This window comes from Grampus griseus, assembly GCF_964374135.1.
Source record: "Grampus griseus genome assembly, chromosome: 11".
NCBI lineage: Eukaryota > Metazoa > Chordata > Mammalia > Artiodactyla > Delphinidae > Grampus > Grampus griseus.
In genome coordinates this window covers 92,403,959-92,431,901 of record NC_139005.1, presented here as the reverse complement: position 1 = coordinate 92,431,901, position 27,943 = coordinate 92,403,959, and the positions used below count along the sequence as shown (strand labels likewise).

The following is a 27,943-nucleotide window of genomic DNA, read 5'->3' as shown; positions in this document are numbered from 1 at the left end:
GCTGTGCCTGGCACAGGTGCTGCTCAAGAGGCACTTGCAGGACAGACAGGCAGACAGCTGGATGGGTGGCCTAGGAACAGGGAAAGGTGGTCAGAAAGACTGAAGGGATCTCCCTGTCCCTGTGACATCTGGGTCACTCCAAGCCGACTGGGGGACCCTTTTGCCCAAGGACTCTTCAGAAGGCCTCTGAGGGGCCTTACAGCTCACTGGGTCCCTCCCACCTTTTCAAACAAGGAACCTAAAGGCCAGAGAAGGAAGCACCTTGTTCAAAGTCTCACAGCAAGCTAGAGACCCCACTGGAAGAGGCCCAGGCTCCCAGCCGGCAGCCACAGGCTCACGCAACCTGTAGAGTGCGTGCTCCTGAGGGTGCTTCTGGGACCCCAGGGGTACGCCACAGGGAATAGGGTTTTGTTTCATTTAAAGGAAGAAGCTTCCAACAAGAGATTATCTTTCGGAGACATCACAAGGGTTTAGGCAGAGTCCTGCCTGGCGGGCAGGGAGGGGAACAGGAAGGAGGCCACGTGGCTGAGAGGTCAGGGTGTCTGGGGGCCTGGATGCAGGATGGTGGTCACACTGTGGGGGCAGTAGGGAACTGGATATGCTGGCTCTGAGGCCTTGCTCCCTCTCCTGTGCCCTTGACAGCACGGCCCACGTCGAGGAGCTCTTGCCGTGCACTTCCAAGGGTCGGCCTGGCACAGAGAAGGGCCCTCATTTGCAGAACTGAAAAGAGCGCGCAGGCTCGGCTGGCCTCCAGCACTTCTCAATAGCATCTATGTAAAGGTGTTCAGCGCCCAAGTTCACACTGCAAAAAACTAGATTAGACAAAGGGAAATTGATGTCTTAAATGCAGAACTTCCACCGTCTGCTAGAAGAGGAAGGGCGGGCAGCCTTCCCCAGATGTCTGTGGGCAGGAACCCTCCCCAGCAGAGCGCAGAGGGCACGGAGGGCGGGCTCCCCACCACAGAGCAAGCCCTGGACTAGCTCCTGGCTCTGCTCCGTGCTGGTTGGCTCCCTCACCTGCTAGCCTCTAAGCCACTCCCCAGCCTCCCAGTTAGAGAAACACTGATAACCCAGTGGGGACGTGCAGGGGACGTGCAGGGTCCGTGGGCCTCTCCGGAAACAAGCTGCAGCTGGCACCCTGCTCCCTGGGAGTAGCCTCTGGGGAGAGGGAGCAGCTGAGGCGCGGGCCTCGGGTGGTGCTGCACCGCAGCTGTGTTTTGAGGACTGAGTGCAGCAAGAGGAAGTTGTGAGTGGCCAGGGGCCTCCCCCTCAGCGTCTGCAGCAGCTGGGGCTCCTGGCAGGCCCGAGCAGCCGCTCGCTTCCAGCCGGGACGGCTCTGTGCCCACCACAGCCCTGGGTCCTCTCTGGTGACTCAGCAGTGGCCACAGGCCCCTGAGCTGGGCCTCTTCCGGTACAGGGACTGGGAGTGGTGAGCAGAGGAACCGTGGCCTGATCTCCAAGGAGAGGCAGAGGGGTCTGCGGGGCAGCCCGGGGTCCTCCCACTCTTGGACCCTCCTGACTCCCTCTACCTCAGAAGGACCACGAGAGCTGCTGGTCCAGGAAAAAGGACGTTTTATTTCCATAAATACTCCTGCTCTCACTCACACACTGACCCCACTTCTGCCCATGGACAGACGGATGGACAAAACCCAATGAATGAAAGAGACACACTGAGAACTCCAGTGCAGGACCTCCCTTGGCCAGGGGCCTGGGAGCCACCAGCTGGGGCCACCTGTCTCTCCCACAGTCCCCCTGGAGGCCTGACAGCAAAGGGGCCAGGAGAGTGGAGTGAGACCCCCAGGAGGAGTGGGGGAGAGGTGGGGCTCCCCTCACTGGGCCCCCTGAGACGGTGACCACAGGGCCACGCAGAGAGAAAAGCTAAGAGAGTCAAACCACACACCCGAGAGTGCAAAGAGCTGGGGGTGCAGGCGCCACGCCCCCAGTCACCCGGTTCCTATGGAGGCCTGAGCTGGTCCCGGCTCCAGCACGGCCCCAAGTTATGGCTGGGCCTTCCCATAAGGCATAAGAGACAGGCAGGGATGACCCCTCCCCAGGCTGGGGTCGGGGCTGGGCCTGAGGTCCTGGCCCTTGCCCGACAGCCATGCTTCTCCCCCACGACCCCAAGTCCTTCCGGGGCCCGTGTGCAGCACTTCCCTGCTCCAGCCTCCCACCTGTGACGAAGGTCCCCACCAGTGCAAACCGAGGCCTAGCCTCCTGCTGGGTTTGGCTCAGCAGGGGAGAGGGCAAGGAAGGAGGGGGCCACAGAGGGGAGGGGAGAAGCACCAGACCCAGGGGAATATGGCCGTGGGAACCCAGGCTCAGTGGTGGCCAGTCCCGTCGCCCCTCCTCTCCCCAGCCCCTCTGTTCTAGAGGCTCCCCCAGGTCTCCGGTGGGGGGAACTGATCCACGTCCCCCATCTCGTTGTAGGTCTGGTCGCCCATGGTGAACAGCAGCTTGTAGCGGAGACGAACCTTCTCCTGGGGCAGACATGGTGAAGGCAGAGGGTCGGACGGGGAAGAGAGGCTGCCCCACCCCACAGCGGTGCCCGGGCACAGCTGGGCCCCTCACCTTCTGGGGGTTGGCAAGGAGCAGGACCTGGGTGATGGCTGAGGGGTGGACGATGGGGTTAAACGCTGGCAGCTCTGTGCCTGAGGGCGGCTGCAGCTTCACCTTCATGATCTGCGGACAGGAGGGCAGGATGGGGCACAGCTAGCCCTGGGGAACAAGGCCCAGCCTCCTGCCAGCTCCTCCTCTAGGGGCCCGTCTACCCCCAACTCCCCAAGAAGAGAGAGACAGAGACACGGAGACAGAGACCCTACCCCCGCCCTGGAGAGCTGGCCCCCCCATCCAGCCCCAAGTCACCCTGCCTTGGGGGGGGGGGGGTCTGCCCATTGTCACCTTGGGGACAGCTGACTGGAAAACAATGTTGCGGATGGGCTGGGGGGCGGTGCTCAGCATGGAAACTACCACCACCAGCACATCGGAGCGCCCGGGCAGTGGGTCTCGGGCGAAGTGGAAGAGGACCCGGAAGCCATGTTGGTCATACACGGTCACCGGCAAGATGCTGCCTGGCAGAGGAGAAGGGGAGAGGGCAATGGCGGGGGCGGGGGGTGGGTGCCAGGCCTGAGCCCAAGCACATCCAACCAGCTCCCCACACCCGGCCGACCCCGGGCACTCGCTGCTCTGCTGGGGATGAGTGAACAGACCCAGACCCAGGCTGTCGCCTTGACCCTGGGCAGCAGTGCAGTCGGGTGCAGTCCGGGGCTCAGACAGGCAGGTGGACTTCTAGTGTGACGGTGAAGGCAGAATGCCCACCCTGGAACCGCGTCCCAACCAGGCTCCCGGAGTGCCGGGCGGCTGCTCCCGAGCGCTGAGTGAAGGGCTGTGCCTGAGCTTCACGCATGCTCTGTGTGGCCCCGGCACAGCCACTCTGCTTCTGTGAGCTCAGGGTCCTCCATGCCGCTAAGACGGCAGTACCACTGCCTAGCTCCTGGGGACCCCAAGGGGGCGACACCCTGGTCACAGTGAGCTCACAAGATGGACAGCGCCGAGAAGACTAGCCCGTCTTCATCAGTCTGCTCACAGCCTGGTGCCGTGAGCGGCCCTTTTGCTCCCAGGCAGAAGCCTAGGCTTGGACCTCAATCTTTATCCTGTTTTGGTTTTATGATCTTGGGGAGTCCCACAGACCTCCCCTGTCCTGGCCCTGCCTTCCCGGGGAGGGGCGCAGGGGCCATCCATGAGAAGTCCTCTTGCCTGGGTCACCCTGGAGTTTAGAACGCAGTTTTGTGACACTCTGGGACCAGTGAGAAAACGGAGTCCTGGCAAGAGGAAGGGTCTTGCCCAGAGGCCCCGCTGAGTCGGGCAGGGCTGGGAGGGGAGCCCTGCCTTCCCACTGGCTGCCCCAGATCCAGCTCCTGACAGCAGGCAAGGCTGACCCAGCTCAGCCAGTACCCGCCGTGCCCTCGCCCTACTCACTGGGTTTGATGGACTCCAGAGGCACAGTGATGTTGGCCAGCGAGAGCTCCGTCGGTGTGGGCTGCTGCAGGGGCCCAGGGGCCTCGGGGGACACGGCGTGGAGGAGGCTGGTGGCGCCGGAGCTGGACACGCTGCAGCTGCTTTTATTCTGCAGGTCCCGGAGTGTGAGGCGGGGGGCTGGCTGCTGCTTCTCCCTTATTGGGGCGTGGTGCATTGAGAGGTGAAGCTTTGGTGGCCAAGAGCCGAGGGGCACAGGGAACGCTGGGCTTCCCGGCTGTCCCTGACGGCTGGCTCAGACGCCCCCCGTCTCTCTGGCCTCGGTCTCCTCACCTTGGAGCGGGCAGCTCTTGCTCACCCCACCCACTCGGGGTCAATGCCCTCGTCCCTGGCAGCCCTCTGGGCCTTCAGTCTTTGTCAGGTGCTGGCAGGCCAGGCCTAGGGGAGGGCGTGAGTGGGGCATGGTCCCCTATCTCTCATACCCTCCACGCCCTGTTGGATGGGCCCTGCACCTGCTGTGGTCACTGCTGTGTCCCTCGAGCCCAGGACAGCACTTGGCACACGGTGGTGCTCCGCCAGTGCTGCTCACAGGGACAAAGCAGCACCGGGCTTCTCCCTGATGGGCCTGGGGCAGGGGCAGGGTCCGGGCAGGGCGTGCCCTCACCACCGCACTTGCTGGGACTCTGGGGGCAGCGACTGCTGCAGGAGGGTCTTCCCCAGGAGGTCCAAGTCATCCAGACCACTGCTCGTGGGCAGGGACGTCTGCGCCGGGGGCCGACTGTCCACGTTGGGGGCCGGAGCGGGGTGGGGGGGCTCCGTGCCATCAGACGACTGTTGGGCACACAAAGGATGCGGGTGGGTGAGGCTGTGCTGAGAAGGCGTCAGGTCACCTGGCACTGCCCTGAGGCCCCTGCCCCTCCCGGCAGGAGACATCTGGGGAAGCAGCAGCAGGGGTGTGGACAACATTCCCGCCAGCCTGCGCCCCTCTCACCCCAGGGCCATCGGTGGGCCAGGCCTGGTCTGGGATTCTACTCGAGAAACCATCCCGTTCCAGGGACCTCGGAGTCACCCTCAAGAGAAAAGGAACGGGGAACCCCCATCTCAACCCAAGAGAAACCCAAGGCTGAGACATGCAGGGAAAAGCGCTGTGAGGGGAGGCCCGTCCACCTTCCTCCATCCTGGGATGGGTGCTTCCGCCCCCAGGGCCACCCCTTCCCCCAGCCCTCCTGCCCAGCCATCCCTTCACTGCCCCTCAGGCTGCCTGTCCCGGCTGCTCTGACCCTGGGATGGGCCCCTCCTACCTGGAAGCTGTTCCACCCAGCACCGTCCAATCCTGGGCCTGAAGGGGGTGTGGGGTCGCCTAGGCCTGCAGGGAAGCAAGACCGAGGTAGAGCGGCTGGATTCGTGAGCAGAGGCAAGAGAGCCAGGGCGACTATGTGCTGAGTCAGGGTTCCCTGACTGCTACCCTCCCCCTGCACCCCCTCCTCCGAGAGGCTCAGCTCGAAGGGGACACGCCCCCTTCCCCCCCAGAGGGAACCAGCAGCAGAGCAGAAGTAGAAACCAAAGACCACAAGAGCCCATTCCCTGGGCCGAAGGGGAGGGACAACACAGTGGAGGCTAACAGCCCCGGGTCAGGCACTGCAGACATGAGTCTCAGTCCTCCCACAGCCTTACAAGGTTCTCATGCCTTCTTTAGAGATGAGGAAACGGGTGCTCAGAGGAGCTAAGTAACCTGCCCGCAGTCACACAACTGGAAAGCGATAGAGTCTAGACTTGGACAGAGCAAGGCCTAATTACTGGAGCTCAAACACAGCTCTGCCACCCAGCTGTGTGACCTTGGGCTGGGTGGCAACTTTCCTGTGCCTCGTCTGTAAGACGAGACAACAGTAGCATTTGCATCAGAGGACTGTTGTCACTACTGAATGGGACAATTCAGACACGGTGCCTGCCTGGCGCTGGGACGCCCTCTCTGGCAGACGGGAAGTGCGTTTTGCTTACCCCACCCCTCCCCTCCCCCTTCCTGCCGCAGAGAACCGTTTAGGATGAGCCCCCTTTGTGGTCCCAAGGCTTCCTCCACTCCCCCGAGCCGGGGAGCTGGATGGCTGCTGCCCTGCCACTTCTGGTTCTGGTTCCCACATTTTCTTTGCTTTGAGTAGCAACCAGAGGAAGCTGGAGGCTCAGGGCTCTGCTGAAGCGACCTGGGGACAGGAAGTGCAAAGCACACAGTGCCTCGCTGGGGTCTGGGCCACATGCTCCCGCTGCCGCCTGGCGCAGGCTCTGCTGGGGAAGACGAGCCTGTGTGTGCCTTCTGGTCATGGGGCCATCTTGACCTCTCAAGCGGGGCCAGGGTCCTCTCTCCCTGAGTCACCCCTGGCTCTGAATGAAGAGGGCGCAGGTGGGTGGGACTCCTCAGGAAGCCCCCGCAACACCCTGTGGTCAGGGCCTCCTGGGGGGTGCTGGCTGACGGGCCCGCACAGGGGAACTGGACCTGGTCTGCTGACCCCCTTGTCTCCCGCTCGTCGCTCCAGGCCCTCACTTCCCGTTCCCGACTGATGAGCTGAGTCAGAGCAGCTACGAGTGAGGCTTCAGGATCTGAGGGCCTCGTGCAAAGCCTGGTGCCCCGTCAGGCAAGTCTGAGTGACTTGCTCTGGTATCTGCAGACCAGGGCCGTTGCCAGCACCGTCTTCTGGGCTGAGTGGAGGGTGGGCTAAGACACAGCAGCGCTCGGAGGCCGTGGTCAGGGAGCCCCCGCCGGGACCCCGGCACACCATCGCTTCTCGGAGTCCGTCCGGTGTGGTTTTCACCTCAGAACTAACTCAGGAGAACACAGTCTGACTTGGCTTCCAAGTTAGTTTCCCAACACATCCTCCGAGACTCCCTCGACAGGGCAAGGTCTCCTTGACAGACCCCTATTTCTTCACGACTTCGGGCCATTGTGAGGAGGCTGCCCTGAGGCTCTCCTGAGGCTACGCTCTCAGGGGGCGCTGCTGCGCCTGAAAGCTGCAAACTCTAAAACTGCTTGGCCAGCGGGGTGCCCTCTGCTTCTTCCCCAGGGATGAGCCTGCTCCCCACTGGCCTCTGGAGCCCCGAGCCCACCATAGTGTCTGCAGGCCTGGCCTGGGACCAGCGTGGCTCACAGAGTGCCCTGTGCTCCCACACGGGCTTCCCTGGAGCTTCCAGAGCTCCCCACCTCTTTCTCTCAGTGGCGAGGAAATGCTGACTTGCCTGGGGAGCTCCCAATTCTAGGCTCTAACCTGCTACAGGGAAATCCCTTTGTTTTCCCGCAGGCCACCAGAGCCTAGGTGTGGCTGGCTTATCAGAGGTGATGCCAGCCTTACCGTTTTAAAAAAAAAAAAAAAAAAATTTTTTTTTTCTTTTGGCTGCGTTGGGTCTTTGTTATCGCATGTGGGCTTTCTCTAGTTGCGACGAGCAGGGGCTACTCTTAGTTGCGGTGCGTGGGCTTCTCATTGTGGTGGCTTCTCTTGTTGTGGAGCACCGGCTCTAGGTGTGCGGGCTTCAGTAGCTGTGGCTCACGGGCTTAGTTGCTCCGTGGCATGTGGGATCTTCCCAGACCAGGGCTCGAACCTGTGTCCCCTGCATTGGCAGGTGGATTCTTTTTTTTTAATAAACTTATTTATTTATTTTTGGCTGCATTGGGTCTTCGTTGCTGTGCGCGGGTTTTCTCTAGTTGCGGTGAGCAGGGCCTACTCTTCGTTGTGGTGCGTGGGCTTCTCATTGTGGTGGCTTCTCTTGTTGCAGAGCATGGGCTCTAGGCGCGCCGACTTCGGTAGTTGTGGCACACGGGCTCATTAGTTGTGGCTCACGGGCTCTAGAGCGCAGGCTCAGTAGTTGTGGCGCAGGGGCTTAACTGCTCCGCGGCATGTGGGATCTTCCTGGACCAGGGCTCAAACCCATGTGCCCTGAATTGGCAGGCGGATTCTTAACCACTGCGCCACCAGGGAAGTCCCACCAGCCTCACCCTTTGACTGTAGGACCTGGCACAAGCTCTTTCATTTCCCTGAGCCTCAGCTTCCTCAGCTGTGAAATGGGCCTGATGCCTCTCCCCCATCCTCCAGAGGACTCACAGGAGGAGGAGGAACATGCTGACCTGACTGCGCTCTGAAAGCTGCCTCGTGTGCTGGGGGCATCACCCCCCACCTGCAGCAGAGCCTGTCCCGCTCTGGGCCCCGCCCCTTCCTCACCCAGAGACATGAGCTCATCGTCAAGTAGGGAAGCTGAGGTGCTGGGCTGCTCCAGGCTGGCCTGGTCACCAGGGCGGGTGGGCGTGGCTGGGTCAGTGGTGCCCACCGGAGGGAGATCCAGACCTGAGAGGTCCAACAAGGCCGAGGTGCTCCCTGGGGTGGGAAAGGAGAGTCAGGCCAGCCTGGGGCGGAGGCCACTCTGAGTCCCTGGGGTCTGGGAGCAGCGGGCTTCCCCTCCTTGGCCACACTCCCTCTGCCCCGAATCTGCTTGCCAGGCCTCTTCTTTGGCACATGGTGTCCCTTCCTCACAGAATGTACTTCCTTCTTCCCTCTCTCTTGGCCAATTGCCTCCCATCCTTTAAGGCCCCTCTTAGACTCCGATGTTTCTGTGTAGTACCCCACCCCCACCTCTCCCAAACAGGGCCAATTCTAAGCTCTCCCGGGGGGGCCGTCACTTTACCCTGAGTGGAGCCCAGCCTGTAATGCTGATGTATCAAACCCTCCGTGCCCACTTCTGATAATTAAACTAAGCCTCGGGGGTGTGACCTAGCCCCACACAACAGGTGCCAGACTTGTCAAGCGAAAGAAAGGCCTTCCTTCTTCTGCCTGTCCTCACCAAACCCTCGGCTCCCTCCCCTCCGACTGCATCCAGACCTCTTCCCCCGCAGCTGCAGGCTTGGCACAGACTCCACCCCCAGCTCTCTCAGCGGGGGCCTCCCCCATCTTAAGGGGCCACCAAGCTCTGTGACCAGCACCCTAGCTGGGACCCCATGGCCCTCCGACTCGGGGGCCCTCCCAGCTCTCCTGCCACCTCCTCACCAGGGATGGAGGCGGCTGTGGCATCGCCGTTGACCTCCTCGCCCCGCACCAGCTGCTTGTACAGGTTGATGACCTGGGTGAGGTTGTCGTTGGCTTGCAGGATCTCCGCTGCAACAGGCAGGAGGGGAGAGGCCAGGCTGAAAGAATGTGGGGGCCTCCGGGGGGGGGATGAGCACCCCACGGTCATCTCAAGCCTCGTGGGAGGGGCCCGGGGGCAGCCCACCTCGACTCCTCAGACTAAGGCCCTCTGCAACCTGCCCTCGCCCAGTCCCCTCCACGCTGCCCCGTGCCGGCCCCCGAACACACAGGCGTGCCCCGGCCTCCAGGCGGGCTCTGCTGTCTGGAGACCCCCGGATCTCTGCATGGCTTCACCCCTTCCTACTTCAGGTCTTTATCCAATTCACCTCAGGGAGGCCCTCTCTAACCCCCAGCCCGCACCACCAGTCCCGCCTCTGTTTTTCTCCACGCCCCTTACCACCGTCTGACAAACTGCCCCACTCACACCCCTGCTTTACTGTCTGTCTCATCAGGCTACAAGCTCCATGAGGACTTGGCTCTGTTTCTGATCACTGCCATACCCCCCGGGCCCAGAACAGTGCCTGGCACAAACTAGGCCCTCGCTGATGTCACCTCCTGGGGGTCAAGGCTTAGAGGGATCTGAGCGGCAAGCCTCTTGGGTGGGGACCAGGTGCCTGGCACATGGGAGGTGCTCAGGGAACTCCTGAGGAACGGAGGCTGAGACTGTACCTAGCCTGCTGCCCGAGAGGCCCTGGCCGATGTGGTGGCACAAAAAAGGACGAGACCCTGACGTGTGGCCCTAGCAGGAGCCACGGGGTCCAGCTCTGGAAGCGCTCAGGCCTGAGGGATTTGCTCTAGGTTTCGAGCTCACCCTTACTGGGGAGGCAGTGTCTGGAGGGAGAGAGTGTCCGGTCCATCCTGGCTCTGCCACCGTTCTGCTCTCTGATCTGGACAGGTCACTTCCCTCCCTGAGGCTCAGTTGTGAAATAGGGACAATTCTCCCTCCTGTGCAGCTCACGGGCAGTAAAGAAGGTGTCTGTGAAGGGGCTTGACCCAAAGGGTCTCTAAAGCACATCAGCCCCGATCTCCGCTTCCTTCTTCCTCAAAGTGGAGAAATCCAAGGTCACTGCTGGAGAAGGGGGCCCCCTGGTGGCAGCTCCTTCCAACTGCAGCTCACCTAAGGCCTCGTCATTGTCCTCCGTGTCGCTGGCCAGTCGGAAGAGTGTGGGCCGCAAGCGCTCACAGCGCTGGTACAGTTCCTGGGGGCAGCAGGGCGGGCAGGTCAGGGCCGGCGGGGGCCCTGCAGTGCGTGGGGGGTGGGTGGGGGCGGGCGCACCTTCATGAGATCCTCACTGCTTTGGGCAGCCGCGCCGCCCTGGCTGTGGTTCATCACCATCTCCGTCAGCAGCTTCACGTTGTTGTTCACCTCCTCGATGGCGCTCACCCGCTTTGAGATCTTCTCCATTCGCTTCTGGTCCTGGGGAGGCATTGGCAAACGGCCCCAGAGCACCCGAGTCAGGCCTGGACCTGAGCCAGGCACTGTCCCACACCACCCTCTGCTGGGTGTGAGATCAGCCCCTGCTAAGAGCCCTTCGGGCCCAGGACAGGGCACTCTGGTCCAAGAAGCCCTTGACCAACCCTGTGTTCACTTTCTCTCCTCTTGCCAATGCCCCCTGGACCCAGGCCTCTGCACGAGTCCATCAGAATCTCTAGGGGTGGCCCAGGATTCTGGGTTTCCAGCACACTCACCAGCTGATTCTGGAGGGCTGGGCGCTAGATTCACACCTGTGGTTCTACAGAACCCTCCCCCTCTCTGTATTTGTCCCTTGAAAGGAGGTTCAGTACTTGAGAGTGAAAGGGGACCTTAGCGGTCACCAAGTACAACTGAGAAACTAGTGCCGTGGCCCCCTTGAAAGGCCACTGCAGCAGTGACCCTGCTCTCCCTCTCCCACTCTGCTCACCAGGCATGCTCCTCCCTTGTGGAATGAAAGGTGGGCTTGTGCTGTGCCGCCTGATACAATCGCCCTCCTCGAGAAGAGCTGCCCTTTCTCTGGGCTCTCAGAGCACACAGTTTGCCCTAAGACAGCCAAGAGTGTCTGCCCTTTGGGTCTCTGGACTGCACTTTTTTGATGACATACCCTTATCAATAAAAAAGTTTTCAGCATGCACCCACAACACAGGTATACATACTTATAAGATACATGTATATTATTCTCTCTACATGTATATGTATGTAAAATATACTATATTTTGAACATAGTAAGGCCTAATTTCCCTCTAACTTTTACAGGAGAGGTATTCAGCCTCACAGAAGCCAATGCAGGTCAGCTTGGCTGCTGGGAAATTCTTCCTTCCACACGTTGATCCTGGCTCTGCCCGCAGGGTCCCCCTGACTTGGTCAGCTCTTTCTCTGCTGTCACAGCCCTTTAGTTGGGCCACTGCGCACACGTACACACGACCTCCCTCAGTGGCTCAGCTCCACATCCCATCCCGCCACCTCCTTGCACTCTGGCCTTGGCCATCACCTCCTGCACCATCTCCTTGATGAGTTTGTTGGCTGCTCGGAGGTCCTCAGGGTGGGAGCTCTTCAGCAGGCGGGCCAGCATCTGTGGAGACAGAGGGACATGGCTGTGACAGCAGTCCCTGGGCCTGGGGTCCCATGCTGGCTCCTTTTCCTGGTGGTAGGATGTGAATAAGTTACTAAGCTCTCCATGGGATGGCAAGGATCTGACACCTTACAGGGTGGCCGTGGGAGAAGTGACACACTGCACGTAAGTGTTCTCCGCAGCGCCGGCAGAAATAAGCTTTCCAGAAATGGTGCGAAACATTACATTACTATTGCTAGAGGATTCTTCTAGAAGGATGTACAGGAAACTCAACCTTTACCCCCGGGACTAGCCTGGGTAGAAGAGGAGCTTTTAGTTTTTATCCTACCCCCGTGCTGTTTAAGTTCTTGCCCATGACCACATGCTTCTTTAACAAAAAGCTAGTAAAATCATTGAGAAGGTCGCAGACATAAAGACAGGCAAGCTCCTTCCTGATCAACCTATGAAATGCCCTCAAACCAAGCCCAGGGCCACCAGCCTCAGGCCTGCATTTACTAAGTGAAGGGCACTGCGTGGGCAGCACTCAGCATGTGTAAGGGCTCAACACCCGGTGCCCGTCACCCACCACGGCGGCCGTGCTCAGCGTAGCCTCTGCTCCAGGGACAGGGCCGCCAGGGGCTGGAACCCACTGACCCGCAGTGGGCCTGGAGTCCTCATCTGGCCCTCCCTGAAGCCTCACCTTGGATTTCTCCTCGTCTTCAAAGATCACATTCTTGGGCCGCGGCGGAGGAAGGGGAAAGGTGGCATCATCTGGAAGCTTGGGGTCGGCCTTCACAATCCCTGCAGTGGACAGCGGTGGGGAGACTGTCTCAGGGTCTGGGGCGGAGGGGAGAGGGGATGGGGGCAGGCAGGGGTAGGCTGGAAGGTGGAGGGCAGGCTTTCTCCAGCATGCTGGCGCCGCACTGTGTGGGGTCAGGGCCTGCTCCTGAACTACCACGCCAAAGAGTGTGTGTGCGGGGTCGGGGCAGTTAGAAACCTGTATTTTGAGGCCGTACCATGGGGACCAGTCTCTGACTCAACCCCATCTTTTCTCCATCCAAGCTGGCCTCAGGCAGAACCATAAAGAGGCCCCACTGGCTCTATGTTCTTGAGAAGTTAAAGGGCAGACCTAGGACCTTGCTGCCAGAGCCCCAGGGAGGAGGTGGTCACACCCCACCTCTGGTGCCTCACCCTGCTTCTTCAGCATCTGGTAGGCCTCTGCGATCTTCACCTCCTCAGGGAGGCCGACCGTCCAGCTGTAGAGAAGCTCCAAGATCTTGTTCTTCACCTTCTCCGATGTCCGAGAGCCCAGGTACTTCGGGGACGGAAGGGAGAGGCGGCTTTGACATTGCCCGGCCCCACTCACTGTAGTCCCAAGCCCAGCCTAAACCTGGCTGCGTCCCCAGGACTCCTTCAGAAACCTCAGCCTACACGACCCTCCCACCTGACCGGCCTGAGCTCACCTCCTGGCCCTGCTGCTGCTCACTAGCTGTGCGAGCCCTGGGTGTCCCAGTGCCCCGCCTGTTGAGTGGGGATGACAGCAGCAGCACCGTGCTGGGGAAGCAAAGCTGACACAGGTAAGGCCCAGAGCCTGGCGCCTGCTCTCGGCCAGCTCGTGGAAACCTTAACTGTGACCTCAGGAAGGAGGAGCCACCAGGCTCCGGGCTGACCACGGAAGGAGCAGGTGTGGAACCGCTCGGCCCTGGGCTCCATTCAGTCTCCCAGCAGCAAACTCAGCAGAGGGAACTGGCTCTCACTCTGGTCATCTCCTGAGAAGAGCTGCTGGGTCATTCAGCTGCTCTGGTCAAGGGATGCATCTGAGCAAGGATGGGCGAAGAGGCGGGCTCTCACCCAAGGGGCATCAAACATGTTCCTGCCCTAGGAGAGGACTCCTCAGGCCCATCAGAGGCTCTGTCACTCAGGTTTGGGGCCTCAGCATCCAAGGCCTCAAGGAGGCCACTCTTGTGAGGTGGAGACAGGGAGACCCTCCACTAGACACCTAGGCGGGGTGCCGTGGCCAGGTCCGCAGGGAGAGACCTCAGAGCCCGAGCAGCCCGCGCTGGGGAGGCTGTTCTGTGTTCAGTGCACTCATTCCTCCCTAAGCGCCAGGCAGCTCCAGAGCTGGCCGGCCACCAGGCAGCCTGGAAGCGTTCTTCCTGGAAACCCAGCCGTCCCGGGCTCAGCTGTGAAGGGAACCCTGAGAAAGGGTCTGTGTTTGTGTTGGGTCAGGATGAGGCCAGTCAGTCACCCCTCCTCAACCGCCATCTGACAGCGCAGGTCTGAGCGTGCGCTGGGAGCACCCACCTTGGGAGACACGACCTTGATGAGCTCGTTGAGGAAGCGGAACTTGCCCACCTCGTCGTGGAACCTTTTGCCGCAGCTCTTCATGCATGTTTCCAGCACCTGGGGGGGTGGTGTGAGGTGCGGGGACCCCCAGGGAGGATCAGAGGAGGTACCCTCCCTCCCACGCCTCAGCCAGGCCCAGAAGCCCAGGAACCGGCAGTGAGAAGGGGGAAGATGACTCTTGAGAAAAAGAGGATTCTGAAGTTCAGAGACCCCCTGAGATTGATCACCACCCGCTGGGGGACAGGGCTGGGCCACCCCGCAAGCCTGGCGATGCCCAACTCGCAGCACCGACTTAGTCCCTCCGTGGCTTGGCCATATCTGAGGACCACTTGTAAATTACTTTCTTACTATTTTCCTTCGATGATTTTTTGAAACGTAAATAGGCACCATCAGACTCAGCCTCATCCTAAGCTAGATGCGTGTGAGATCAGAGGACTAACATGTATTTCAGGGGAAAAACCCCACCCAAACCCTAACATGTTAAAACAAATACAGAACTATTAAAAGGAAAACTGTTTATCTACCACCATCTAAAATCAGCTTTGCTCTATGGTTTGTTGCTATTTGACCCATGCTTGGGTGCCACAACAGTGCACCCCCTGCTCTTCTGCTACTGGCTCAGCTTTGAAACCTCTGGCCTGAGCCCAGTTGTCACCCCTTGCACCCCTGTGCTGTCCTGTGCCTGGAGGCCATCGATGGGCTGGTCCGGCCCGGCCCCGTAATGCATCTATAAACACGGAGCTCTATAAACACAAAGATTCCTGGATGCACATACTATAGGGGTTCTGGGCAGCGGGTCTGGGGTGGGGCCCTGATTCAGCCTCCTGAAGGTCTGAGGCACAGCTGGAGCTGGGAATCCCTAGCCCGAACAACCTAGGGCTTCCTCCCCACAAGAAGCCTAACTGTGCAGGGTCTGGGGTGGGAGGCCAGCCCACCGGTTCACTGGTTGCCACGGGACCCTCAGGGGCTGGGCCACACCCCCATTCAAGGCCATCTGGGCACAACTCCCTTGGGCTCTAAAGAAGAACTTGGGGGCTTCCCTGGTGGTGCAGTGGTTAAGAATCCGCCTGCCAATGCAGGGGACACGGGTTCGAGCCCTGGTCCGGGAAGATCCCACATGCCACGGAGCAACTAAGCCCGTGCACCACAACTACTGAGCCTGAGCTCTAGAGCCTGCGAGCCACAACTACTGAGCCTGCGTGCCACAACTACTGAAGCCTGCGTGCCTAGAGCCCAAGCTCTGCAACAAGAGAAGCCCATGCACCATAACGAAGAGTAGCCCCCGTTCACCACAACTAGAGAAAGCCCGCGCGCAGCAACGAAGACCCAACAATGAAGAGCCAATGCAGCCAAAAATAAATAAATAAATAAACTTATTTTTTTAAAAAAAAGAAGAACCTGTTGGGACCCCAAAAACCTCAGTCTTGGCCCCCCCGGTGCCACCCACATGGTCAGGGGACAGATGGCACCGTGCTTCCCCTTCTCCTCACCGTCAGGGCCTGGATCGCCTCCCACTCCTGCGGGGACTGGATCTTGTGGGCCAACAGCCGGGTGGCAAGTGGAGGCCTGGGTGAGAGGAACAGCAGAGAGCCAGACTAGCCACAGAGCCCCGGGCACCCCAGGGAGGGCGGCCACCCTTCCCCACTGGAACTGCGGCCGGCAGCGGCTTCTCCAGGACACATGCAAGGGTCCAGCTCCCTCTCCGGACGGGGCTGGAGACTGTGGCACCAGAGGGCAGGACCAGGTAGGGAGCGCAGGCCGGGGACCTTTGAAAGGCGCGAGCTCAGCCCGTTGGCCGGCTTTACTGAGAACTGTGACCTGCCGTGCCCTTGGCTTGCCGTAGGGACAAGTACGGAGAGATGGCCACAGCCTTCAAGGGCCCAGCCTGGGAGCAGAACATGACAATGTGCACAGAATATTCTGCTGGGAGAAGTCACGGTGGCAATGGTGACATCATCTACCAGATCATGAAAGACCTGTCACCAGTGACAGTAACAGCTAACACATACGGAGCACTTACGATGTGCGAGGCACCTCACGTCCATTTTCCTGCCTAACCTCCATAAGAGCCCCCCGAGGTAGGCAGCACTATCACCTCCACTTTACAGTCTCAGAAATGGGGGCTCAGAGGCATCTAGTTACTCGTCCAGGCGACTCAGTTAACAGAAGGGATGGGACTGTCACCTGAGCAGCTGGACTGGGGAGCACACACGTCACGCTGTCTGCACAGCATCCCAAGTGGAGCGTCTATGCTAATGGGGTGCGGCAGAAGCGAAGCACACTGAGCTGTGCTCCCCAAACTTCAGTGCCACCTGGGGAGCCTGCTAACAACGTCTCCGCCAAGCTCCCCGCCGGGCAGTCTAGTCCGAGTCTGGGTGCAGCCCACAAATGGACATTTTTGACAAACACACCGGGTGATCCTAATGCAGATGGTTCTGATTCTTCCTTGAGCAAAGGGCCTGCTGGCCCCTCCCAGCTGGGGAGCACGCAGTTCTCTGGGAGGCCCTCCCCAACAAAGCACGGGTGCGGGTCAGGAAGCCCTGGGCTTCATCAAGCCCGGGACTACCTCCTCCTCTCTACGAGATCTTGGGGCAACTGCTGAGCCCCCCGAGCCTCGGTTTCTTCACCTGTAAGATGGGTCCAGCAAGGCCCACCTCAGAGGGTAGCACACAGTGGCGCTGAGTACAAAGTGCGTGCTGCCATTGTTAATTTGGGAGCACTTAAGAATGGAAACTGGGTCTCAACTCATCCTCGTCTCTGCCCAAGGCCAGGGTCTGGAGTGTGCACGGCAGGTGCTGAGTGTGTGAGTGAAAGACGGGGAAGCCACCTACCCCTCAAAGTCCTCGTTGAGCTGCTCGCAGAAGCCGTTGATGCTGGCCCAGTGCAGCTCCTTGTTCAGGGGGTTTGTGGCTCTGTCTGGAGGAGAGAGGGCCAGTGGCCTGGTGAAGGGATCCCTGCCTCTCCCACCCCCTGCCCTGGCGCATGGCTGAGCATGCGAAAAGGCCTCCCCTGGACTCCCTGCTCCGACGGCCCCAAGACCCCAGCGCTGACGTCCGTCAAGTCAATGTGCAGAGGAGCTGCCGTCTGCGGGCTTCTCCTTGCAGCTTCTCCCCGAAGGGCCCCGCGTCTAGAGATTGTGCTCAGCGGTCGTTCCCCTCCCGCATTGCCCCACCCCCTGCTGCTGTACGCCTGTCTGCACCTCCTCTGATTCTGCTCCTGAAGTGTCCCCATAATTCTCACAGAATTTACTCTCAGAGGAGATCCAGAGGTAAGGGAAAAAAGCAGTAGTTCCAACCTCAAGGAGCTTTGCAGCTGGGAAGTGGGCCAAGGTCAGCTAGGTTCTCAATAGAATGTGACAGAGGGAGGCAAAGGAGCCGTGGGAACCGGTAACTGGAGGAGGGGACTCAGGGGAGCCTGGAGCCAGGGCAGGCTGCCTGGAAGAGGCAACACAAGAAGCACTGGAGGGACTTAACCAGGCTGGGCATGATGTGCCTCGGAACAGCTCACGGGTTGCGGGTGAGAAGAGCTGTGGATAACAGCTCAGGGCAGGGCATGGGGGACCTTGGGAAGGAGTGCGGCTCAGGTATCGCCTCCTTCTTCCCTAACAGCGCCACCTGCCCGGGGCAGCACTGCCGAGGCAGCTCTCTGCTGTGTCCCCCAGACCCGACCTGCATCGTGGGTCCAAGCCTGCCATTGCACCGCATCCCAGCCACGTGTGCACACGTCCATAAATGCACACCCAGTAAATGAGTGAATGCACGCGGGCTCAGCTGCAGGCGGGCAGGGGAGGTTCTGGGGGAATCCGAATCCAGGAGTAGGTAGTGGCCAAGAAAGGGCCAACAAGAAGGGGTGGTAAACAAAGCCAGACAGTACCCCCCGACCCCCAACGCTGGTGAGACAACAGCTAAAAATAAACAACAAGGTCCTACTGTATAGCACAGGCAACTGCATTCAATATCCTGGGATAAACCACAATGGAAGAGTATAAAACAAGAATGTATATATGTGTAAAGGTGAGTCACTTTGCTGTATAGCAGCAATTAACACATTGTAAATCAGCTGTATTTCAGTAAGACTTTTTAAAAGCCCCCAAAATTTAGTAGGTCACTTAACTTCCCCGAACCTCCATTTCCCCATCTGTAAAGTTGGAGCAAAGTAAGAAGTGATTTGGGATGACAGCAACTCTATCCAGGGTAAGGCGTGGGGCAGCCGGAGCTGGATCTTCATCACCTCCCGACAGCCTGTCTCCAAGCGTCACCCTGTGCTGGTCAGTTCTGCCCAAACCTGAGGACGGAGCCGAGGGTGTGGAGGGCACAGCCCAGGAGGTGGGACACGGAAGGATCTGTGGTCAGGAGGAGGCTGGGGACTCGGCCTGTGACGCCTGCCTATTTGGGGCCCTGTGCTCTGGCCGGAGGCCTGGAGCCCTAGGATCCCAGTGCCTGGCAGCCAATCATTCAATTCATATTTATTCAATAAATATTCTGAGTGTGGGACCACAGCAGTGAACAAGACAAAATCCCTGCCCTCTTGGAGCTCACCGCCCAGCAAGAGAAACACTGACTACTCAGATAAACAAACAAACAGGATACTGTACACTGTTGCACAGTGCTATAAAGAAAAACAGAGCATTAAAAAAAAACAGAAAGAAAGAAAGAAAACCAGAGCAGGGAGAAGGTATAAAGAAGCGTGTGTGGGGGGGGCTGCTTTCTGGGAGGGCTCTCAGAGGTACAGCTGAGCAAAGATCTGAAAGAAACATTTCCTCTGTGCATACAAATCTCTGCTCCAGGAGCCCTGCAGAGCCCGCCAGTCCCTGGGAGAAATGAAGCCCCTGCTGACCACCCAGGAACACCAGAAACAGCTGCCCCCCCATCTACTCTGCCTCCCAGCCCCCCAGCCCCTCAGCACGGCCAGAGGCTGCTTAGAAAACTAGAATGGGGCTGGATATCGCCTACTCAATGACATCCAGCCGGGGGACCCTAAAACAGGAAGTCCCTTAGAGTGTCAGAGACACATGAGTCTGAGTGAGGACAGAGAAACTGGTTCTAGAGCCTGCTCCTAAGTCAGAAGCCAGTGAGGAAGAAGTAGTGGCATCATGAGACACCTTCTCTGCATCTGGTTCAGAGCGGGGGCCTCTGGGTCCAAGGAGATCTGACCAACCTCTCTGGCCCTGGCTCCCAACTCCCAGCCCTCTCACCTCTACCTGGGGCGCGCACTTTCCCCAGCAGGCAGCAGGGTAGAACACAGAGGGAAGGAGGGAATTGTTTCACAACAGGGCATGACTCCACCCTGTCACTCTACAGTGGTGACAATGTCATCAGTTACCCACCAAAAGCTACTCTTCACCTCCAGTCACTGCAAGGTAAGAGCTTACAATTTTGCTAGGGCACAAAGGGCAAGGAAAAGAGAAAACCCCATCAGCCGCGATCTATCAGAGCCTAGCCTCCTGCCAAACCTGAGGGGCCTGCCTCCTGTCTGTTTTTCAGATCAGACTCTTTGGCCTCTCAGAAAATCCCCACTGTTGCTAAACCTGACACAGTTCTGTAGCACCCACGGCTCAAGGCTTGCGGCCTGTCAGATCTGTCAGCCAGGGCCCTGCCCATCCCCCTTAAGTTACTGCTGAGACCTGGACACTTGTGGCGTTCCAGAACAGTCTCCACGGCCGCTGAGTGCTTCCTTTCCATGCCCTCCCCCACCACTGGCCAACTGACTCTGAAACATCCGTGGAGACGGTGTGCTTCTGGGACCATCCTCAGGATTCAGCTCTGCACAAGACTGGCTTAAAAGGGGCTGGTCATAATCCCAAATCACCCTGCGCAGCTCCCTGGTGTGCCTGGAGTCAAGGGGCTGAGATGAAAGTAGACCCAGAGGACTCTCTGAGGCCCTGGTACAGATGTGACCTGAATGGGAGCAAAGACTTGGGAGGGAGCTGTCCCTAGTCCAGCGGGGGAAGCAAGCCGTGCTCTCAGAGTCCAGTAGTGGGTTATGAGAGCCGAGGATCTGCAGTGTGGGACATGGAGGTCAGGTAGACAGTGTGAGGGCTAGTACTCAGCTTAAGTAGTAGGAAATCGTGTCTGAGGAGACACAGGAGGAGATGCAGGGCCCTTTGGAGGAAACTTAGCAAGGGCTAGGAAAGGAGTCTTTGGTGGGGGTTGCAAAATCTCAGGGTCTGGACTGAGGGTAGTGATAGAGAACTTGAAATCACTTCTGGAGTCTGAGACAGGACCCTCCCAAGCCTGTGGGGTTTGGGGGTTTCTCACTATGTGGCCAGAGCGCGGGGGATTCGATGGGTTAGTGGGTCCTACCTTCCAGGGCGGGGGAACGAACAAATGTGAGTTGCAAGCTCAAGAAAGGGATAGGAGAGAGTCACGCCATGCAGCGCCAGAGAGTGGAAGATTCGGGGCTCAAGGGGAGCCTGGCCCCTCGCTCCCGGGTGTGAGGTGCAGCTCTCGGGGCCGCTCGCTTGCTTCCTCCCTGAGTCCAGGGAATGACTTGGGTGTCCGCTCCGCGGAAAAGTCTGGGCCCGAGAGAGTTGGAGGCTGCTCTCTCTATCCCGGGCGTTCTGGGCGCAGAGCCGGGCGCAGCTCACTCCTCCCCGGGGGTCGCGGCCCAGGAATCGGAAGGGTGGGCGGCGCCTGCTCCCATCGCCGGTCCGCGCAGCTGGTGGGGTCCCCCTTAACCCCAGGGTCGGAGGTATGGGCTTGGGACACCGCCCCTACCGGGCCGGGGCAGGGCGTGAGGAGGGGGCGCCGCGTACCCCGCCCCCGCCGGGAAGGGGCCCGCCTAGTGCCCCCGGTTCCGGTTCCGGTCCGGCCCGCGCCCCTCCCGGACACTCACTGATTCGCGCCTCCAGAGTCTCCGGCTCCATCGCAGGCTCCATCCGCCACGGGCCCCCAGCCTCGGCACCGCCCACCGCCCCCCGGGGCTCTCGCGGGACCTCCTCGGCACCGCCCTCCGCCGATTAAAGGGGTAACGTCCGTCCCGACGCGCGGAGAAGAGCATTCGGCACCATAGAGACGCGAACGAACTCGCCTAGAGCGCCACCTGCTCTCCCAACCCCTCCCCCAAGCGGCGTTAACATCGTGGGAGGGACTCGCCGCCTGCCTTGGTCACAGCGCTCTGGCCGGAAAGGAAGCCGAGGGACTTGGGGCTGAGGGCTGCACCATGGAAACCCTGCGGGACGCTCTAAGTCGTTCTGCGTCACGGCGATGCCTATGATCGCTTCCGGAAGAACTTTCCGCGGCCATGTTTTTGAGGGGCTCTGAGATCACTTCCGTATCCCTGAGCGGGTATTTCCGCTTAGATGCAAAAGTGGGAGGGTGTCTTAAAACGGCAATGACGTATGTTGGCCGCTGTGAAAGTAAGTCAAAGTTTGAGTGCTTACAGTGTCCCAGGTATTGTTTTAAGCACCTTTTTTTTCTTTTTTACGCGGGCCTCTCACTGTTGTGGACTCTCCCGTTGCGGAGCACAGGCTCCGGACGCACAGGCTCAGAGGGCATGGGTCATGGGCCCAGCCGCTCCGCGGCATGTGGGATCTTCCCAGACTGGGGCACGAACCCATGTCTCCTGCATTGGCAGGCGAACTCACAACCACTGCGCCACCAGGGAAATCCTAATCACTTTTTCTACATTTGTCTATTTACTCCTCACAACATGAACCAGGTAGTTTGAGATCACACAAGTGGCAGAGCCGGAACTCTGTACCGCATTAATTCTGCAATCATTTCATGCACTCTGTATTCGCCTTTCTCTGGGACAGGCGCTGGAAGAGAAAGGCAAGGCCAGATATTTATTACACAACGTGGTAGGGGAAGCCCACGGGGTAATGGCAACACAGGAGGGGCCCTCTATCCCAAACGGGGGTGGGGTGGGGGAGGGGCTCTCTTGTCAGGGGAGGTTTCACAGGGGAGGTGATATTTAGCTGAAAGACATAATTCTCCAGGTAAACCTGGTGTGAGAAGATATTTCAGGTGGAGGGAACCAAAAGTATCAGGGCTCACAGGAGAGAAAGAGTATGATGAAGTCAGATAATTGAAAGTATTTCAATACGGCTTCAGAGGATGTAGGCCTGGAAATACGCTGGGGCAAGATCACCCAAGTCCTGCGTTTAGCCTTTTTTCTTGTGAACTATGCTGGAGGTGTCCTTATAGAGTTTCACGCGTAATGGTGACAAAGTCAGGCTTTTGTTTTAGAGAGGTCCAGGCGGCCACAGTGGGCGGATGATATTGCTGGGTGCCAGACTGAAGTCAGGCAGGGAAGAATGAATAGGCTTTCTAGCCTCAGTGCCTTTTCTCCTGCCGTTTCTCCCTCTATTCCAGACCCTTTTCATCTGTTTTCCCACACGCGGCCCAGGGGAGCCCGGTTACCGGCTTACCCGGGTGCGTTGCATTCTGTCGCCACCTGGCGGCCCACCGGGGAACTGGCCCGTGGTGTCCTCTCGAGCCTCTTGGTCTCCGGCAGGGTTAAAGTGAGACCGAAACAGAGAATCTGGCGATTCTGGTTCTGCTCAGCCGTCGCCCTGGCAGGCGACCTCGATTCACCTTGCAGAACGGAACTGACCTCATTAGGGAGTTGAGAGGCATGTGCTGGGTCAGTTTTTCCCTAATCTCAACCATTCAGCCAGCTGGGACGCTTTTCTAAATTCTCCCCCACGGGCCATTAAAATTATAGAGGAAAGTGATATGTATGTTTATTGCATTCCTCAATAAAAGCTGTAACATAATATGTACTTAGAGCTCTTTTCCTTTGTTTCTTTTATTACTGAAATGAATTATTGCAGAAATAAAATGCAACCGCATTTACCACATTGATTTAGGGGCATATACACACTGTCAAGACTCACTTTTTTTTTTTTTTTTTGCGGTACGCGGGCCTCCCACTGTCGCGGCCCCTCCCGTTGCGGAGCACAGGCTCCGGACGCGCAGGCTCAGCGGCCATGGCTCACGGGCCCAGCCGCTCCGCGGCATGTGGGATTTTCCCAGACCGGGGCACGAACCCGTGTCCCCTGCATCGGCAGGCGGACTCTCAACCACTGCGCCACCAGGGAAACCCTCGAGACTCACTTTTTAAAGACGACATAGATTTGACCAGGGTTCAAATTCTGACTTGACTGCTTTCCAAACTGTATGATCTAGGACAAGTCACTTAGACGCTCTCCATCTCAGGCTGCTCATCTGAAACACGGTTGTGAGACTTCAGTGGAAGTGTGTCTGCAAAGTGAACTCCAATAAATGCTCTCCACCCACTTTCTCTGCTGGACTTCTCTCCTTAGCACTTATCTATCCTAGCACCGTCTATTTCCTTTCTACATCGTGTTTTCTGTCTTCCTCCCCCACTGGAATGTAAGCTCGGTGAGGATGAGGAATTTCAGCTATTTGGTTCACCGATGTATCCTCAAGGCTTGAAAGAGTAACTGGCACATAGGTGTTCAATCAACATGGATTGAATAAATGAATAAGTTGAAACTATTATTCATAAGCTTTATGGATGAAGGGGTGCAGGAATGTGCTCAGCGTTGCACAGCGAGTGTGTGTGTGTGGGGAGCCAGATCGTACTTTTACTGAAGGCTCTAGGCTCGCCTCACTGAGTCCTGGAGAGCAGGGATTGGTGAGGGAGTCAGGAAGTGGCTATGCAGGTAGGGCCTGGCCCAAACTGGGTGTCAGGGTAGAAGGTGTGGAAGGAAGGATCTGAGGATGGTGACGAAGGTGAGGATGGTGAAAGGAAGGAGGACCAACACAGGAAAGAGGAAATGAAGGAATTGGGCCTTTGGCCTCTGTTCCCTTCTCCACCATTTGCAAATGTGTTCCTTGGAGTGACTTGGGTAACCCCTAGGAGGGGGTGGGCAAGTAGAGCTGAGCTGTCCTTGAAGCAGCTATAATCAACTAATCCAACTGCTGGTTTTCTCTGAGGTGGCTACCTGTGTCAAAATCCCCTGGGGAACTAATGAAGAAGTCAGGCTCCTGGGCGACCTCATATTCAAGTAGGACTCCCGGGACGTGGCCCAGGAATTTGCAGTCCAAAGTTAGCGTTATCCTATGCTCAGTCCATCCCCGGCTCCCTGAACCCCCTTTGCCTGCTCTGGTTCCTCAAAGACCTTAGATCCGAGATGTGCACGTCTGGGGTAATACAGACCCACCCGATGGCCTGACTGCTTAGCGGGATCCTGGTGTCCGACCTTCCTCTGCCCCAGCTCTTCGTAACATCAGCCTCTCCCAGCTCGATACTCAGGTATACCAGGTAGGGTCACACTCGCTGTGTGACTGCGTTGTGTGCCAACGGGGTTAGAGGATAAGGGGCTGGGGACTGAAAGGTCTGAGCAACCCCGTTCCGCCCCCCCACCCACATCCATACCCCTTTCCAGCGGGTAGGAAGATCTGGTTTTTACAGAAGGGTGTGGCTACAGAGGCCGATATTATGACCCTCCTTCCACTGGCTGGAAGGAAACTAGAGAACACGGATTTCACCAATAGGAAGGCAATATGCAAATATTGCCCAGCGTTAATTGGCTGATGGACAGATGCGTACCATTCATTCTTGTGCTCTGAGCCTTGGAGCTTGGAGCCCAACTTTGAGGTAGAGGTTGCACTTGGAAGCAATTATTGAACGTCCACATCGTGCCAAGTCCTGTAAGTCCTGTGTCAGGGCGTACAGGGGTGAATAAGACCGGCAAGGCACCACCTTTGTGGAACTTACATTCTAGTAAACTAATAAGAACATAAATAAATGAACAATTTGTTTTCTAAATTTCAGATCTGGGTGGTGCCACGAAGACAGTGCACCAGGGAGCTGTAACACCAGTGATGCTGTAACAAGTCCTGCAAGGGTGTATTCTAAGAGCAGCAGAGGAGGGCAAGACCGATTACCCTGGTGGTGGAGTGAGAGGTGCAAAGAGGAGGTGCCCTTGAGCAAGCAGCTAAAGAAGGAGGAGGAATTTCCTCCCCTAGATGAGGGGGCAGCATGTGGGAAGTACATACTGAACTTTAGGAACCCCAGGAAGTGTGAGGTAGGTGGAGGGAAGAGTGTGCAGGGCAGGAGAGAGCAGAGTTATGTGACTTTGGGCAAGTCTTTTACCACCTGAGCCTCGGTTGGCAGAGGATTAAATATAATGTAGAACTCATAGTATATATGTGCGCTCAATACATGCTAAATAAGGAAAGCGCCAGGTGGTCACCACTACTGTCATACTGGGAGAGCCCCTCAATTGCGTTCCCTAGATTTAGGGCTTTGGTCCTACCCCCCTCTCTTCCCTTTCCCCCAAAGCTTATACCTTCAGGGCTTCTGTCTTCACTTCTCCCCCTGGATCTTAGCACACTGGCATTTTATCTTCCTGCCTCCCTAGGGGACAAGGACTCCAAGTAGAGCAGGAAAGACTTGGATAAGCTCCAAGAAAGGACTTCCTTCTCTTTCTTTCAGAGTTGCAGCTGCTCGGAGGAGGGGACAGCGTGCATTTCCCACAGATTTAGAAAATCCTGGAGCTGGAAGAAAGGTTTGCGATAACATATATAGTCCAGAGCTTTTTTTTTTAATTTAATTTTTTGTTTTTTAGATTTTTTTTTTGATGTGGACCATTTTTAAAGTCTTTATTGAACTTGTTACAATATTGCTTCTGTTTCATGTTTTGGTTTGGGTTTTTGGCCGCGAGACACGTGGGATCTTAGCTCCCCGACCAGGGATCGAACCCACACCCCCTGCATTGTAAGGTGTAACCACTGGACCGCCAGGGAAGTCCCTAGTCCAGAGCTTTTCAATTTTTTTTTTTTGACAGATATCCAATGTAAGAAATGCACTTTACATCAGGACCAGCTGAACTCAAGTTTTATGAAGGCTGAAGTTTGTAAAATTTAGGGACCTCTTTAAAAAATAAAAGAATATAAAATTATGTATGCAAAATCAGGTGTTTATTTAGAGCAAAAAAATAAATTCCTATAAATTACAAACTTTAGAAGTCTGACTGGGATTTCCCTGGTGGTCCAGTGGTTGAGACTCTGAGCTTCCACTGCAGGGGGTGGAAGTTCAATTCCGGGCCGGGGAACTAAGATCCCGCATGCCGTGTGGCGTGGCCGAAACAAACAAACAAAAAATAAAAAGTAAAAAAAAGAGTCTGACAAACACCATCATCATAAAGTCAGAACAATAAGAAATTTTCACTCAACTACCTGACGTATTGCTTTACTACCTTTTTTCTGCAATTTGAGGATGCATGCTTTTCACATAGCAGTGACTTTCTTATATTTTCTATAAAGAGAAAGAAAAGTCAGGCTTCTAGCATGTTTGATCAAAATGTTTTTTGTTTTACTATTTTAGAAAAGTTTTCCTCAGCTTTGCAATCAGTTTTTGGTAATGTCATGTAAACCTAAAATGTTTAATTTTGTCAAATTTGGGAAAGACAAATTTTCTGTGTTGTTTCACTAGGAGCCGCAGACTTTGTCAGAACAAAATGTGGTGTGTATGAGACAGAACCCCATGAGTCATGATATATAAAACATTTGAAGACATACACAGATGTACTTGCTATGTACAGTACTGTTATGGGTTGGTGTCCTACAACAGAGGCATCCTGGTTAATTCTATTGCACGTGATTCTCCCGCCCCCAAAAGAAAATAGCACGTGGTGCATTTATAATTAGATATGCTGTGTTATTAATTGTGTTCCCAACGGCGTGGACTTTTGCTGTAACTAGATCAGTGGGAACTCAGTCCTCCACATGTAAGTTTACACGTCTGAGAATTGGAAGAGTTTTCCATAGACTAGCTTCTGGCTCTATACGACGCAGACCTGGGTTCTCCTCCACTGCCCACATTCTTCCCATGTCAGGTGCCTAGGTGTCATGGTGACGTAGTGATGTGACCTCTGTCCCTGCACCTTTATGTCAGGATACCAGGTGAATTGACATGGTGACTGGGTATGGGTGATTGGAGTATTTCTGGGAACCATTCCCTACACTAGGATGCTAGAACTCACCTAACTATTCTAGAAGTTGACTGTGAACCTTTTAACTATAATCTACTAAACTCAAACTAAATGTAGGTCCAACTCAATTTCCCATTAGTTGGATCTCAGAGTAGTCGGACACAGCCTTTGGAAAGAGAAAAGTGTTTTACTGATATGGAACAATCTTCAAGACATATTAAGAGAAGAAAAGCAAGGTACGAGACAGTGCGGCACACTTGCACCTGTGTGGTGTGTAGGGTATCTCTGGAAGGAAGCAGAAGGGTATTCGCCTCTGAGTAGCTGTGGGGACCGGGGTGGACGGGGGACTTGCTTTTCCCTGTAAAGCCCTTTTGAGCTTTGCGAAGTGTTTTTTAAATCGCACACATGTCTTCTTTTTCTTTTCTTTCTCTTTTTTTTTTTTTTAAATAAATGCTTAGCAGTTGACAATCTATTTTTCAACCTAATTTAGATTGTTCTCTTAGTGGCCAGCAGGGGGAGGCAAATGCTTTCTCTCTTTTGGAGAGAGGTTTTCCCCTTCTACAACCTTCGGAAAACATCATGGCTGTGCCCTGTAGCTGGAACTCAGACTCCAGGTGGGGTCTTAAAAGGAAAATAAGTGAAAATAAGTTGTCATTATGATCTCTAGGGAATCTCTGAGTTTTAAACTAGCTTTATTGAGATATAATTCACATGCCGATCAGGAGCTGGGCGCAGGTGGGAATTCTCGGTTGGGAGTTGTAATCCAGGTGTTGCTTCCGTACTCCATGGATCTGCCGCATCAGCTGTGACCAGGCCATTAGGGCATCCAAGCCCCCACTGTCCACAGGAAGACTGGGTGCTCTGGACGCAGGGGGAGGAACCGGGCTCAGGGCTGAGGTCTCCTCCCTCTCCCCCAGGAAGGGCACTCCAGGACTACCCAAGTAACAGAAACAGTTTGCTTTATTGTTTAATTTCTAGAGAGAAGTTCTCTATGGAAAAAATGTTCCTCTTGCCACTTATAGGAAGCAGAACATAGAACATTATGGTCTCTTGTGTAAATCCACCCAGTACCACATGTGCATAGGTAGGTATGA

General features: G+C 56.8%; 1 protein-coding gene across 2 annotated transcripts; it reads right to left on the bottom strand.

The window, feature by feature from the left end:
• Positions 1-761: 761 nt before the first annotated feature.
• Positions 762-21,111, bottom strand: GGA1 (golgi associated, gamma adaptin ear containing, ARF binding protein 1). 2 transcript variants are annotated; one of them, XM_082665801.1, is made up of 17 exons: positions 20,777-21,111; positions 16,774-16,858; positions 15,433-15,508; positions 13,901-13,999; positions 12,788-12,911; positions 12,297-12,397; positions 11,537-11,617; positions 10,348-10,488; positions 10,189-10,270; positions 8,994-9,101; positions 8,175-8,327; positions 5,274-5,338; positions 4,637-4,803; positions 3,976-4,169; positions 2,899-3,068; positions 2,569-2,679; positions 762-812 (listed from the first exon to the last, which is right to left on the bottom strand). In XM_082665801.1, the coding sequence occupies exons 1-17, from the start codon at positions 20,817-20,819 to the stop codon at positions 798-800; spliced, it is 1,815 nt and encodes a 604-aa protein (XP_082521927.1). In that variant the 5' UTR covers positions 20,820-21,111; the 3' UTR covers positions 762-797. The 2 variants fall into 2 exon arrangements, with proteins under 2 accessions (XP_082521927.1, XP_082521926.1); XM_082665800.1 differs by lacking the exon at positions 762-812 and adding an exon at positions 1,566-2,477.
• Positions 21,112-27,943: the final 6,832 nt, after the last annotated feature.